The sequence below is a fragment of the Rhagoletis pomonella genome, unplaced genomic scaffold (assembly GCF_013731165.1).
Source record: "Rhagoletis pomonella isolate Grant_MI unplaced genomic scaffold, Rhpom_1.0 Rhpom_scaffold_00002, whole genome shotgun sequence".
Taxonomy (NCBI): Eukaryota; Metazoa; Arthropoda; class Insecta; order Diptera; family Tephritidae; genus Rhagoletis; species Rhagoletis pomonella.
In genome coordinates this window covers 16885424-16902569 of record NW_023458556.1, presented here as the reverse complement: position 1 = coordinate 16902569, position 17146 = coordinate 16885424, and the positions used below count along the sequence as shown (strand labels likewise).

General features: G+C 31.8%; 1 protein-coding gene across 3 annotated transcripts in view; it reads right to left on the bottom strand.

The window, feature by feature from the left end:
• LOC118733169 (double-stranded RNA-specific editase Adar) overlaps nucleotides 1–17146 on the bottom strand; it is a 180432-nt gene that overhangs the window by 84578 nt on the left and 78708 nt on the right. For all 3 annotated transcript variants that reach the window (XM_036462441.1, XM_036462443.1, XM_036462442.1), the window contains exons 2-3: nucleotides 10956–11049; nucleotides 10509–10663 (exon numbers count right to left, since the gene is read on the bottom strand). In XM_036462441.1, coding sequence (XP_036318334.1) covers nucleotides 10509–10663; nucleotides 10956–11049 — 249 coding nt within the window. The remainder of the gene's footprint in view (nucleotides 1–10508; nucleotides 10664–10955; nucleotides 11050–17146) is intronic.

The window sequence follows — 17146 nt, the reverse complement described above, 5'->3', positions numbered from 1 at the left end:
CCAAACCATTAGACAACTGACGTGCGTAGAAACTTATTGCCGCTGCCATGTCACTGATTGCATTGGCTACAAACATTCCCACAGCAAAAAATTGCTAGCGACTACATTGCGTGTTTTGCTCATTTCCATATGAACCAACAAAATACCAGAATAAATATGAATTTTAGCATACATAAAGGCACACACACACACACACAACGCCTTCCATTCCAGCTGACACAAATTTGGCATTGTTGCCTGGCCAAAAATTCATTGCACTATCCTGCGTGTTTTGGTAGTTTCTATGCATTTAACGCCGCGAGCAAATGTATGCGGTGAACATCACCTGTTCAACTCATAGAATTCGCACGCACGCCAAGAGCAAACTGCAAAACAAACTCGTACCAAAAACAAATCTCCATGTACATATAGTTTAACTGGTACTGCTGGAGTTAAGCAAACAAAAAATGTAGGCACAACAACTACGAAGACATTGTGGCAGGCAGCAGGAAACGAAAATGTTTTCGCTGCGCTTTGTACTGAACGTGGCAAAACATTCTTGGAAATTTATTGCGTTTTCATTCATGATTGCCGAAATACAAAACACAAAAATGAAAATTTCTATTAATTCGGCGGTAGGTACATACAGTGACTCAAACAAATGACCCCGTGTTGATTTTCTTCAAATATTCTTAATGTTTTTCGAGCAAAATTTTTTGTAATTTATATATAAAAATAACGTCTAAGCTTTAACCAAAACCGTGTAAATCACAGCATCAAACTTTATACAAAACTTAGGAAAATTCCACAAGTTTTCATCAAAATTTTAACTTTTTATTCTGAATTTTTAGAAAATTTTTGGGTATGCAGTTTTATAGCCCATGCAATTTTCAAAGTTTCAAACGGCTAAAAAATCGTGGTACAAAGCTCAATAAAAATATTAAAAAATAAAAAATTGAAATTTTGATGAAAATTTGTTGAATAAAAACAAAAACAAAATTTAGCTGGAAAAATATTACGAATATTTAAAAAACCAACAAGTGGTCATTTGTTTCAGTCACTGTATGCATGGTAGGAAAAATGACTTTAAATTGGAATCAAGCGAAATTAAAGCTTTTTCTGTAACTATTTGGTTACAAAAATAGTTTTACGATACATTTTAAATTCTTTTCCGATGGCTAATGAGTTAAATTGTTAATATTTGTATATGTTTTTAATACAATATTTCCAATGAAAATCGGTTGGGAGGATGGAATTTGTTTATGGCTTTGCATCTGACCTACATAAGCGTGTCTAGTCTACAATTACAGGCAAAATACTCTGTAGCATCCTCGTTTTCCAAGCGGGATGAGAAGAGAGTGGATCGTCAACTACCACTCTGTTTTTTGGGTCTTTGGACCGCACCAGAAGAAAGCAACGTACGCAGATTGCACGCGAGCCTATCTCCTTCACATACTTATGGTAGGTAACAGCTGGCGAATTCTCGATGGGCGTGTGCGAATGGCAATCAATTAAAAGCGGCGCAAATGAGTTGGCGATTCGTTGAGCCAATTGGTGTTACAAATGCAAATGTGGACTATAAATTAAATGTTTCTCTTTGCACAACAACGTGCCAAATACATATGTGTTTAAGTGTGTGTATGTATTTATGTACATAAATAGCCGAAAAAACAACCAACGCATACTTATGGGCATATGAACGCCCTTATTTACATGAATAATCATAAGTGGCAACATAATTCACTTGCGGCAACACTATCAGCAGGCAGGCGACCGAGCCTTTGAGTGCCTTTGCACTTTATTTGCATATTCATTTCGGAGCAAAGCTCTAATGCAATTTTAAATACAAATGAGTGGCGACTATGATTTTTGTTCACTGTTGTGCTCTGCTGCTCTAATATCAATTGACAACTGCAGGTGTTGTGCACATTTTAAGTGAATTATGATCAAAAATCATTCGCTTCATGTCTGAATTAGCTGTTGCAAGAATTTAAAATAAAAACAAACAAATAAACGCATATGTATGTACATTAGACTGCATCACCCCCCATACAAAAAAATCGGTACTATTTTTCCATTGGAATTATAAAATCTATTATATTTTAAGACGTCCGCCAAAATATTTCGAAAAAATATTAAGATTTAAGTGAGCTGGACCAATTTCAAAATACCTCCAAAAATCCGTCCAGCTCACTTAAATCTTAACATTTTTCCCAAATATTTTGGTGAACGTCTTAAAATATAATAAATTTTGTAATCCCGCCGGAAAACCGCAACTTTTTTTGGTGATGCAGTCTAATGTTCATATGTATGTTTATTGTGCTTGCAAATTTTTGCATCCCTTTTTGCATTAGCTGCTATTTGTATATTTATTGGCGATATCGTATATGCTCTAATAGAAAAACGTATATTTGCACCGACATTTTCAATGAAGCTTAACAATTTATTTGAGCTTTTATTTCGCGCTGCGTTTGCCAAATTTTGAATTAAGTTTTTCGTTCATTCGAAACTTGATTAATGAGTCTGTATGGGGAGTGCATTTATTGAGGACAATTACATATATTTTTAGTTAGCATATGGCGGCACATTGTAGCATGGATAGCTAATAGCTCAGTTATTCATACTTTGCACGTCATTTTTACGTAGAAACCAACCGACTTCTACATATGTAATGCTGTGCGTTGGGTAGCCGCTTACACGTAAAGCTCATTTAACACATTCTTTATGTGACAACTTTCATGCAATGCCAAGTATGCATAACTGAGCCATAAGAGTTTGGTACAGCTAAAAATAAGTATACATTAAATAAAGGGGTACATTTCTGGCAGGAGTTTATGTAGAAATTGTAGTCCAATTCTTGATGTTTATGTGTATCTTGACCCTCTGTTTTTTATAGCTATGGTTTATAGATATGTGTTTTTATAGACATCAATTTATCGACATGAGTTTATTGATACCAATTTATCGATATCAATTTATTGATACCAATTTATCGATAACAACTTATTGATACCAATGTATCGATATCCATTTATCGATATAAATTTTTCGATACCAATTTATCAATACCAATTCATCGATAACTATGAAACTGCCTACAAATTGCCGTAGTACATTAGTCGAAGGCTCTTAATGCTCCCTGATCAATATGGGGTATTCCATGAGTAAGTGAAACTTTGTGTCCAATTGTAGAGTAGCTTATTGAACATGGAATGCTTGATGAATCAATCCTCAATACCTGAAATTAACGTTTTTTCGAAAAAAAATTTAGTTATATTATTTTATTACACTGTAAATACACTCAAAACTTCAACATAAGAAAAGTAGTTGAATACGACAACATATTTTAATATAGAAGGCTCTGCAAAATCAAGTATTCACAAAGTTATTATTTTTTTGAAGGGGGGAATAAATGTCTCGATCTTTCTGCGCCCCGAAGAAGCAATATGGCATTGAAGAAAAATAGGCATTTAAATTATATAATAGGATAAAATCACTACGGTTTAGCATGTCCAACCCGTGACTAAAAAGTTTTAAACTTCGTATTGCTTAGTTACTACTTTAGGGAGTTTTCTATAATTTCATAACTAGAGTGTGTTTATACTAAGCAGCCCTATTTCATTTCTTTTATTATATTATAAGTACCTACTTAAGAGATTTTGAAACGTTTTATCGTGTCCCGCCCGTGACAATCATTTATAATTTTTTTCTAATGATGCCTAACAATAAAAAAATAAGTTTAACGTTTCAAACCTATGTTTAATGCCACAAAACTCTGAAGTACAGGTTGACTAAACACCATAATACTGTTGGTGGGCTAAGCGATGTAGTAAAAAATTTCGCGTGGCCAGCTCGAAAAGTCAAGATAAGCATTACTATCTTAGAGACGCCAGAGAATTCTATGATGAGGGTTGCTTAACAACAATTAAAAGTCAATATTAACAATTACCTGAAAAGTTCCAACCAAGAAAATCTAGAAGTTCGCGAAACTTATAAATTCAATCCAATAAATAGCCTTTAAGTGACAAAGATATACATATGTATCTGCTTACAAGTATTCTAATGCAGATAACTTTTCGGATTAGACATCGATACACAAGATCTTTTCTGACGTTCTATGGTTTTAAGGAATAGCTAAATTTGAGCATGATTTGTCCATGAAATCAGTTTCCAACAATAACTCAACTCGAGCCACTCTTAAGCCGGTTACTCAATGTCTGGTCAACACTAACAGCAGGTTAGACATCTCTATCGACGTGATAACAGTAGTCGATATACATGTTTAGCCTGTAGTTAGTATTAGTCAGACATACATAGCTATTCTAAACAAACTTGAAAATCATTAAGGCACATTCGAAATTTCGTTGCAATCAAATGCACCGTGCAGAAGTGCATTAGGAAAATGCATATAAAATTTCATGCGTTTGCAAATAATCCTTTCTTCCATGCATTTTAATACATCAATCTGGCGACTTCTAGCTTTCGTTTGGTATAACTATTGCCCCTAAAATAGATCCTGGGGTCAGCAGTATATCGTGCGTCTTACAATGACTCCACTGTCATAAAAGTAGGTCAATTGATCTTGTATTTGACCTCTAACATTTATCATACCTAATCTCTTTGATATGGATCTCACTAGAAGCTTCCTTTCATGAAGAAAATCGTACGTGTCCCACCCGTGACAAAAGTTGTCCCACCCGTGACAGGAGAATTTTGAATTTTTTAATAATAAACAAATAATTCTTATTATGGTTTGTGCTTTGTTGGGATTGCTGGTTCTTTTCTGTATAGTAAAACATCTAATCCAGATAGAAATGTTAAGTAAATTCACAGACTTTCCTTAAAATATATGTTCTCCAAAAAGCAGTGTCTTTTCTTTGTCCTACCCGTGACGGAAGAAACAGCTCAGAATTTTCCAATATAAAATCAAGTTGGAATATTTTTCTCATTTGGTAATAACTCGTATATTAGTGAACTAGGTGTAGCTTTATCAAAATGTAGAATTGCTTAGTACTTTATACTTAAATTAAAAAAGAAAAACTATTTTTGCTGTACAAATGTCCCACCCGTGACGATGGAATACCCCATATACATATGAGAAATTTGCAAGAAATAAGAACATTACAAGCATGAAATTTTTATTTCATTTAAGGATGTGACATACATAAATATGCAAATGCGCATTAATTAACGTTCATTTACGAGGAGCTGGAGGGAAGGAGGATCTTCTCCTTCTGAATGCTGGTAGTTTTGTTGGACAAGCTCTATTTTGAAGAAAAACGTGAATTTCGAAGAAAACGTGAATTTCGAAGAAAAACGTGATTTTCGAAGAAAAACGTGAATTTCGAAGAAAAACGTGAATTTCAAAGAAAAACGTGAATTTCAAAGAAAACCGTAATTTTCGAAGAAAAACGTAAATTTCGAAGAAACACGTGAATTTCGAAGTAAAACGCGAATTTCGAAGGAAATCGCGAATTTCGAAGAAAAACATGAAGTTCGAAGAAAAACGTAAATTTCAATGAAAAACGTAAATTTCAATGAAAAACGTAAATTTCGAAGAAAAACTTGAATTTCGAAGAAAAACGTGAATTTCGAAGAAAAACGTGAATTTCGAAGAAAACCGTGAATTTCGAAGAAAAACGTGAATTTCGAAGAAAAACGTGAATTTCGACGAAACACGTAAATTTTGAAGAAAAACGCAAATTTCAAAGAAAAACGTAAATTTCAATGAAAAACGTAAATTTCGAAGAATAACGTGAATTTCGAAGAAAAACGTGAATTTCGAAGGAAAACGCGAATTTCGAAAAAAACGTGAATTTCGAAGAATAACGTGAATTTCAAATAAAAAAGGGAATTTTCAAAGGAAAACGTGAATTTCCTGTGCTCATGGCGAAAATCCATAACCTCAAATCTAAGCTCCAACATATTCTACCGATTAGCCACCTTCTGACTATTTTTGAAATGGTTAAGTGGTATGCGTTTCGCTTATTTCGAAGACCTTGATAAAAATTATTAATGATTTATAGGGATAAAAAATTAATAAAACGCTGGACTAATTGTACGTAGTAAAATAAAAACAAAAAATATTTTTTATTCAACTTCACTTTTTTAGAAATATTAAAGTTTGTGTTTCTTATCATTTAACATTACAAAAAAAAACATAGTGTTGATATACTTACAGGCGCTATACCTGGTTTAACATTTCTAAGTATATTCCTACGTACATATGTATGTAGGTATGTACATATCTATGTGAATATGTATGTATCTTCATTCATCAGTGTTACGAAGTAGAACTGCGCATTTGTGGCTGACATGGATAATAAATGAGCACTCAGATACGTCGAACTCCTTTTGGCCAATGTATGGATTTTTGTTCAACATTTATTTTTTATTTGTATGTATGTACATATGTGCATTAGGATAAGCACGGAAAATGTGCTGCTTTCCAAAATACTTTACCAATACAATTCAATTGCATTCATGAGCTGGGCCGCGTTGAAACTCCTCCGAAAATTGCGTTTATTTCACTCGAAAAAATGGGTGGGCAACTTTTTACCGTAAACTCTTATGACAGATGATACATTTTTAGAAGAACTTTGTATCATATTTATTGAAACAGAGGCGAGTTGTTCAAGATAAATAATTCCAACCATTTTTTTCAACCACTTTTACGCAATTTTCGATTTTCGTAGAAATTTGTAAAACTAACTAATTTTAAAACCGATTGAAGGTAGTATGAAGCAAGTTTTTTTTTCGCCTCACAAATGACCCAAACTTGAAACAAAATATTTTATTGCGAGCAATAAAAATTACCACATTTTATGACACATTGGGGGATCATAATACACAACGTTTTTTTCTTTCCAGGTATGTACGTATGTTGATATATTTTTATGTTATTTATAGAATCGAAAGCTATCGAAGCTAATAAAATACATAAAATAAAAAGGTGGTGCTACTAAAAGTATCAGTAGATTGAGAGCATCACCGATGCATAAAAACAAACATTTGCATTTCACCGCACCAGGCATTAAGGTTAATTAGTATAAAGTGTAGACAGCAAGTAGCAAGGACATTGCATGCGCTTAGCATATGTACTATGTGCATTAAATTGAAAGCCTATCAACATTCATCTCTCTGCAGAAGCATATGAATGAGAAACAATAACTTTTGAAATGCAGTCAACTCTAAGGATTATCTGGTTGAATAATGTTTATTGTGTTCAATGAACAGAAATGATTCTTTGCTGTGAGCGGATTTTATGATTATACAACGTCGAGAAAATTTGTTTTTATATATAAAACGTGCATATGTATAGTAGCCGGCAAATTATTGCTCGCATCGGTCATCAGTCGGCATTTTCACAGTTGCTTTGCTTAATACTAGAAATTGCTGATATTTTCCATACATACGTCTATATGACGCACTTGTTTACTCTTAAAATTTAAGGATATTCATTGGAAATTTTATTCATGAAACATTGCTGCTGTTATTTGTGCTACCTTGTGGTTGAATCACAACAAAATTCTATCAATTTACTTAAGTGCCAAACAAATCAACTTAAGTTAATTAACAGCCGCAACAATCAGCTCACAAGTCTAAGGTAATAACAAATAAGTTAAAAGCGATGCATATCTGATGTTAAAATATTTTATTATGTGGAGAAAACAAAGAAGGTGAAATTTATGAGGACCAAAAAAAACATAAAATTGGACTTAAGTAATTAAATATATTCTAAAAATTATTAATTACATTTTTTTTCACTTTTTAAATAAAGCGAATGTGACTAAAAGCACAAACAGACGGCAGCGTTGATCCGTATAACTCGAGAATTAACTGTAGTTGATCCGGATTAAGTCCGAGCTAAGCCGAATCAACGCTGCCGTCTGTTTAAGCTTTAAGCAACAGTGACTTCTTTTGGGTAAAATACCAGAGTTGGAAAGACGGGGATTTTTCGACTCCGTACTAAAAGAAATTTGTTTCGACAGAAATTTCTATATCAAAATCCCATACCGAGAGCTCTGTACAAATGGTATATAGACGAGTACTTGGCCTTTTATAGCAATATGTAGGCTGATGAAGGACGAAACATCTGCCGTGAAAAGGGTTTGAAAGGCGCGTTTACAATTAGTTTTTACAGAACGCCCAAAAAACTATCAGACATAGGCACAGAGGTCATCACTATCGCATTTTAGCGAAGGTTTAAGCGTGGACATAGCAATACTTAGATCCAATTCAGTGATTAAGAGATAACCAATGTCAATGCGTTCGGATAAATTCGAGCGAGCGTGGGAGTTATTTTGATTACACCGTGCGACAAAAATCAAATTTCTTTAAAACACACAAAAAAATCAATATATTCAATATAAAACTTGGGGCCAAATATAGTATAACTGAGTTTTTAATTTTTAAAGGACTTTGAAATTTCCAGGATATGATTGAATAAAAAAATTAATTAAAAGATTTGGTGCATTGTAGAGTAACAATATGGGTATAATAATTTTTTGTTGCACCACGACGAATAAGTATTGAAATGTCGTGAATATCCTTGGAAATTTCCAATATTTATTTTTGAAAAAAATATATGTCAAGGACTAACACGTAAACTACCACATCCTCGAATTTCGTCCTTCTAACTTTATAAGTTTTAGATAAAAAAAAAATGTACACTTCCCTTTTTAAGATATTGATAGTTACAATATACATAAATGAAGATACTGGAATCGTTATTTTGGAACCATGTATGCGCTTTAAAAGAACAAACTGACCGTATACAAGGGCGTAGCCAACCTTTCACCAAAGGGGCCAGGAGTTTATATAGAGGGAACAAGTGTTTTTAATAAAAAAAAAATTCTTTGTATATGCACATAAATAGAAATTTTTGGGATCAAGAAAGTCTAATTTTTGTACAATGTGTCGAATCTATATTTGGCCCCCAGTTTTGTGAAGATACTGATTTTTTCGTGTGTAAAATTGACTGTCGCACGGTGGAAGAACTCAGCAAAGCATTCAACTGTGTTAGGCAAAGACTGAAAGCATTTCCCTTTGAAGCACATATAATAAAAATTAAAAAAAATAAAATAAATAAAAAAATAAAATAAATAAAAAAATAAAATAAATAAAAAAATAAAATAAATAAAAAAATAAAAATTTCAAACTGCTTTAGGACTTTCATTTAGCTCAGCTTCCAGTCTACCAATTTAGCGATTATAAAGAAACTTATCCAGTACACTTAATTGATTCACATTGTTTGTATATTGATCGCTGAGAACAGCATTCGCAGTGTTGTCCTTATACAGTTTATGATATTTATTACTTTTTTATTCTTCAAATTTTTTCGAGTAGTACTACGTAAGTAGTATACCGTGGTTGTTTATGAAGTCTAGGAGGAAGAAGAGGTATTTTAGTGGAAAATAGCTAGGTCAACCTAGACAAGAAAATGTCAAAATAGACGCTCACATCATTAGACGGAAGAAAATTAGCTAATTTAATAACACTATGTGCATTATTCAGTTATTCGAGAACCTAGCAAGAAAACTGCGTTTTTAACGTTTCGACACAACTCTTTTAGCGCCGGCTCCAAAATGGGCTCTATCGTAGGGATATCTCTACTGAATCGACTGATATTCGAATTTAATACTCCGTTCGACTTCCTGATTCTGCCAGTGTTTTTCAGGCTGAATCCAGTGCTATCAAAGAGCAATAAACTAAAATAATTTTGTGTATTTTTTGCCTTGCATTTTTACATACTGCGTTATAAATTGACTTTTAACACTGTAACGTTTATAAAAAAAATACTAATTTATTATTGACTTAGCCATTAAATAAAAAAAAAAATAACCGCATTCATCGCCGTTGAGTAAACTAATTTTAAAGCGCATGGAAAAAGTCCGCCCTTCTCTAAATAAATAAATAAATATATACAACTGGAAAAGAAGAAGAAAACGCATTAAAAACTCACTAAAAATTCGATGGAAATTTCCAACTATTTCGAAGTATAGAACCTAGCGCTGGCAGAAATGTGTAGCAAAACGAAAAAATTTAATAGTTGGAAGCATCAAAAAATGGTGAAATAAAAAGTATACAAAACAAACAAAAAAACGAAGCGCAATATTGATACAAAAGACCGGATTGAACCAAGCAAATGCATAGAACCGATGTACGCAAATTCATACAAACACTTCAAATGCTTCAGCAAATCTCGTTTTCATTCAGCAGCAAAAAAAAACAAGTATTGCCAACAATTTTCGGTAACACACACTAGCACACGCACGCCAGGCCAGGCGCCTCCCACTTCACCTCAATTCGTAACACTACCACCGTTGCGCCACTGCGCAAAATGCGATCATGCAAATTCCATTAGAATTGAAACATTTCGACGCTAACGACATAAAGGGTGTGCGAACAAAATAAAAAAGTTCGACAACTAAAAGCGCTGCATTGATAAATGTTGGCGGGGGGGGGGAATAAACAAGTAAACGGTTTTCAATAAAAATAAATAAAATACGAAATACGCAGCCACTCACCTCAACGGAAATGGTGAATAGCGGTGCATGCACCGGCCCAGTTTGCGACTCCAATTTATAAACCAAACCATGACGCAGCTCATTCAGCATGGCGACGGTATTCTTCGGTTGCGGTACACGCTCCTTGCCCGTACGTGGCTTCTTCTTTGGCAAGGCTGGCAGGAAACGAAAAAAAAAAAACAAAAATAAATAAATAAATAAATAAATGATAGAATAGAATAGTGAATTGCATACAAAAGCAAATTAATTATCCCTGAAAAGCGGAAGCTCGGTAAATCATCGTTTCCAACAACAAAACATCGGAGTATTGCTGCTTTGAAAGTGGCTTTTGCAAATCAGCTGCCATTCCTTCCCACCCACCGCATTTACTAGCTACTAGTCATCAAAGCTATGCCGGAAACGAGAAAACTTCCGCTCCAATACAGTTATATTGCAGTGCACACTTACCTGGATACTTGGAACCCTCATAGCGACGCTTTGATGGTGACTTGCGACTATAGCCATTCATATTTGAATTATCTGCTGTTGGTTGTAGCAAAGGCTGCAGGGGAGGCAGGAAGAGAAGAGAAGAAAGAAATTAGAAAAATTAAATTTGATTTCGCTAGTTGAATAGTTGCAGGCACATCCAAGCATACATACATACATACAATCAAGCTAGTGACACATTTAGATAGATACACATATTAGGAGTACAACATAAAGGATATTAGGGTATTTTCGTTTTTTTTTTGCTGCTGATAGTTACAGAGAAACCAACATTCAGACATACGGTTAGGCTAAGGTAAATATGCAACTTTTACGATAGATCATATTCTTGGTGTAGCAAAGATAGAAAAAATAAAAATAACATAAACAGAAAAGAACCTTAAACAGAACAAATGTAAAAACATAAACAGAAAAGACCAAAACAAATAAACAGAAAGATTAAAAAATAAAATAAAAATAAAACACAAAAAAATCAATTAATTAAATGAAATGTTTGTTAAATTAAAAAGAAAAAAAAGAAAAATACATACAAAATATATAAAAAGTATATGAAAAAATATACAAAAACTTTATAGAAAATATAAAAATAAATAAAAAATAACTAAATGAAGAAAATAATAGCAACAGCCACATAATTAAATATAATAAAAACCCACAAATAATAAAAAATAAATAAAAAATCACAAATAAGAAAACTGCAAATTATAAAAAAATACAAATAACAAAAAAAAATACAAAAAACAAAAAACTTACAAATAACAAAAAATTACAAACAACAAAAAATACAAATAACAAAAAAGTTACAAATAATAAAATACATACAAACAATAAAAAAATACAAATAATAAAAAAAAATAGCAAAAAAATTACCAGTAGTAAAAAATTGCAAATAGAAAGGTTACAAATAATAAAATACAAAATAAAATACAAATAATAAAGTACAGAAAATTTTAAATAATAAAGAATTAAGAATAAAAATTCAAAATGATAACAAATTTAAATACAAAAAAAAATATAAAAATAATAAAAATATAAATAAAAAAAATCTAAACCATTTATAATGAGCATTTTTGTGGTAAAACATTTTTGTGGTGTTTCCACAAAAAATTTCATTAAAAACGGCCTTAAGCTCAACCAAATTGTTAAATATAAATTGACATAAGGCAAAAAAATAACAACAGCGAAATATAAACTTGAAATATTTAAAACCAAAAGAAATTTCGAAATTGAAAAACTAAATGCCCATGACTTTCTTAAGCCAAGAGCAAGTTGTTTATCTTTACGATTTAATAAAACTTATGGAGAAGTACTTAACTAAGTATATTTCGAAACTCCATTACAGCAGACAAAAAAATGTTTTAATTTGAAAAAAAATTTATTTAAAAAAAAATTATTTAAAAAAAATTTACATTCGAATGTTTTAAATTTTTTCCTCAACTTTGATTAATACAAATTTTAATATATTATCGAGTAAAGTAAAAATAAAGAATATAATAAATTAAAGAGAATATGCATACGTAAATTAAAAAGTTGTTAAAAATTTATTTAAAAACAAATAAAATAAAATTTATAGTAGAAATATAAAATATAGTAAAAAAAATATAGTATAAATAAAAATATGGTAGAAATATAAAATTAAAAAAGTAAGAAAAGGTACAAAAAATTTAAAGAAAATAATAAAATGGAAAAAATTTCAAAACATTTAAAATAAACAGCTATAACATCAAATAATTTAAAAAACAGATGGAAAATTAAAAAGTATAGTAGATGTCAAAAATATAAATAAAATATTAAACAAAAATAAAAACATTTAAGTGCTTTTATGGCCTTCTACATTTTTTTTATTTTTTATGACGACATCGAGCATTCGTTCGTTTAATTGGGGCACAAAATATCTCCAAAATGGGTATTGAAATTTATTAAAAAATATCGACTTTTTTATTATTACAAATACACACAACATTGATTTATTTAGGTACGTTTATTAATACTTAGTTAGGTTAAAAGTAAGTACTTTGTTGCACATCAAACAACCAAATACATAAAAAGAAATGCTATAAATTTAAAATACACACAAAAATTAGTAAATGCTGTCTAATACAAAATACAGGTACCATTGAGAAGTATATATAACATATACAGCTGCGCCCAATAAGATAGTAGCAAAATTCAAAATGTTCTTGTTTGCAACTTATGTTTATTTATTTATCTTTAATAGTTTTCGTTTAAAATGTATTTCAATTTATAACAGAAACCACATAAATAAAAGTTTCAAAGCTTTCAAAGCAAACACCAAAATTTCAAACTTTTTATTTTATTTGTAGCCCATTCAATATAATAAAGTGCAAGTTTCAAGTCCTTAAAATTACCGTTGATTTTTTAGAAATTGTTTGTCGCGGGTGTTGAGTATTTTCTTCCATGTAACGTATGTATGAACAAAATCTTTTTTTTTACATATATACGCGCATTTTCTTACATATAAAAATAGATTTTGTTCATGCGTTATATGGAAAAAAGCGAAACACCCTTGACAAAAAAATTAAAAAAATCAGCGGTAATTTTTAGACTTGAAACTTGCACCTTATTGTACTAAATTTTTATGGGCTTCAAAACTGCATAATCAAATTCTAAGAAATCGAATTGAAAAGTTGAAGATTTTAATGAAATTTTTTGGTATATCTTGAATTTTCACCGAGTTCTAATTAAATTGAAAAATTGATGTTTAATAAACTATAATTTTATAAAAAAAAAACTAAGAGAAATATGTTATGTTGTATCTCGTTTTTCGGAACTGCGCTAATGGAGACTAGACTTTATTCGTTTTATTACATTGAAAATAATAGTCACTAATTCTGTTTACGCATAACATTTTTTAAATAGCAAAAAGTTTTTCTCATTTCAATCCCTAGTGGAAATTCGACATAATAAGGGTCCATTCTGTTTCTCGATTTCTCGCACAAGTTTTTGCTCACGCTTGTTTGTGATAGTGCCCCTCCCTGGCATGAAATCATCACCCAGCTGCCTGGCAAATTTTATTAGATCTGCTCTCTAATGCCGTATTTCTACTGGGCATTAAATGACAAAAAATTTTAATGACAAAGCTCGTTTCGTTTTCCCATTTTTAAATGGCACGAATTTTTTTCTTTTTTTAATTTCAATGGCTAGTCAAAATTCGGCACAACACAGTAGAGCACAAGATCAATGGAAAGAAAATGACAATGAGTTGAATGTTAAAATCAGGAGAAATGGGACACAGATCTGTGGAATTTGCTCTCCTCGCCATTCTGCGCAATATTTTTCTAATCTGAACTCTATCATAAGCTGTTCGACTAGTCGCGCACAAATTTGTGTGAAATACATAAGTACAGTAAAATCAGCTTACTTGACCTAGCTTAAGTGCCCAACTAGCTTAGCTTCCTCAGATTTTTTTGCTCCTTTCACTATATAACCAATTCCTTACCTCTTTGAAGTACACAACCCGCCTGAGTAGCTGCGAAAGATAGCATCTAACTTAAGCAAGTTTTACTGTAGCATTATTTCCCAGATAAAACATTAATCACACAGATTGAAAACTGCTCCACTTCTAAGTTTATTGACGAATGAAACCAATTTGTATTAATAAATTTCTAACTTCAATTTATATGCAATGCTAAATTCAAAATGTAATATGTTTATGTGCTCGCACTTTTTATTTAACGGAATCCCTCAATTTTGCGCATAACTTTGCTTACATTTTAATGTTCCAATTTATTAGCAATTTCAGGAATAGCTTCATAAAAAATTTACACACAAACATTTGCTACACTTTTCGCATTGCCGAAACATTTTCATTTTAATGCTTCTCTGCTTATTACATCGTGTCAATACCTTTCGAGTTAAATCAAAACATTGAAGCATGCACATATTTACAGTAGGGTGCACCACCAAAAAAAGTGGCAGTTCTTCCACCAGAATAATAAAACATTACCTTTCGGAAAAATATTAAGTATCACGTGAGCTAGATGGACTTGAAAATATCTCCAAAAATTTCCATTATTTTGATGCCGTTGATATAAGTTTTTAACATCTTTCTCATGTGATTTTTTACAAAAAAGTAATTCTTAGACCTAATTTTATAGTTTTTAACCGACTTTAAAAAAATAAGAAGGTTATCAATTCGTCGGAATATTTTTATTTTTATTTTTGTATGTTTGTTGCCGCATAAATTGGACGTCAACCGATTTCGATAGTTCTTTTTTTATCGGAAAGGTAGGGTCTCAGAAGGTCCCATATTAATCTGGTTTAGATCCAATTATTGCATCATGAAGAAATTATTTTTTATCGGAAAGGTAGGGTCTCAGAGGTGGTCCCGAACCAATTTAGTTTAGATCCGAACATTACATCATGAAGAAATTAATGGTACTCTTAAATGTTTATATGAGAATTAAAGTATTTTTTTTTTGATTAAAAATTACTAGTTATTTACTAATACGTGCAGTTTACGTAAATCTTAATATATTTCCTGGAGCGTTTTGGCGAAAGCCGTATCGTATTTTTTTTTTGTATGGCGAGCGATGCATCCTAATGTGCATACATACATACTACAAATGTATATACAAGTTTAGATGAGATTATCATGAAAATTGTTTTCGATTTTCGAGCTAAGAAATCGAGATTTAAGTACGTCCAAGGAAAGAAAACACAAGTGTTGGGAGAGAATGTACATTAGGGTGGACATAAAATGTATGTGAAAAAGTAAAGTTGGAATTTTTATGCTTGTTCAATACCAAAAAAAATATACCCCTATTTTTTATTTATTTTATTTTTTTTTATAAAAAAAAATAGTTTGAGGTCGCTCAAAGTGCTCAAAGTTTTCCATGTATTCTATATGGGAAAAAAACACTTTTCGTAGAAATGGTATAGAATTCTTGAAAATCAATATTTTTCCATCGGAAAACTCTGGTTCTCTTCAGGAAAATCCCAACAACAATACCCAATTATTTATTAAACCATTTCTTCATAGTAACTATATTTTATAGGTCCGCCAAAACCCCCAGAAAATGCCAGAAAATGCAATGGGAGGATAAATAAAATATCTTTAGTATTAAAAAATGGTTAAATAAATAATTTTTTCAGTAGGCAGTTTTGCACTATTTTCAATGGAAACATGAATTTCTCATTCAACAAAATACGCACTTGCACTTATTGTGTGACAAAAAACAAAAAACACAAAAGTCCGGCGTTGAAAATAAATTATTAAAAATCAAAGTGAATTTTTAGACGCTTGTTTGAAAGCACTTTGTTTACATACCCAAAAGCATTCTAAAATTTCAGATTAAAAAGTTTGAAAAATTTTAAATGTTTAAAGAAAAAGTCAACATCTGAACGCTTATTTGAGTCACTGTAAGTACATAAACATGCGAATATGTATGCGCATACATATGTGGCCACACATAAATTCCCCTAACACACATTTGCAAAGTAACCAAAGAATGGCGGAGGACTATAAAAATGATTGCAAATTGTGTCATTTCCTACACTCGTCCTTGCCCACAGGAAAAACGTTGCGCTGCGGGCCAAGCGTTTCTCTCTTGCTTTTCTGTATGTATTTTTGGCAAAGTTTTCTCGCAAAATATGTGGAGTTTTTTGTTTGTTTTTTTGTTCTTTGTTATCTCAGTCACTGCGGTTTTTTCTTTAGCGCATTTGGCAACATTAAAATCATGTTAGAGAACCTTTTTGGCATTCGCCCTCTTCGTACGCTTACACACGCACACCAGCTGCTCAGACGCCATGTGCCTTAGCCAAAAAATAATTTAACCGAACGAAGCCTTTCTTTTGTCTACTTGCCAAAATTCGCATTTGCATCTTCATTTCCATTCCATCACATTATTATTTAGCACAATGAGCCTGCAAAGAGTTGCTACGACACTTTGCTCATTTCCTTTTTTGTTGCCCTACTGCTCACATTTGTATTTATACTCATTTCCTTTTTTGTTGCTTCACATTCCATTCCGTTCCTTTGTCACATGCTTGCGCAAACAAACTCAAGTTAGTGACGAGGACGATTGAGGTGGGCGGCGGTGCAGTGACGAAGGCAATGCTGCATAGTTTTTCTTAATGAATGTTGCAAAGGATTTCTTTGGTGCATTTAGCGTGGTTGGTTGGTTCTTTGG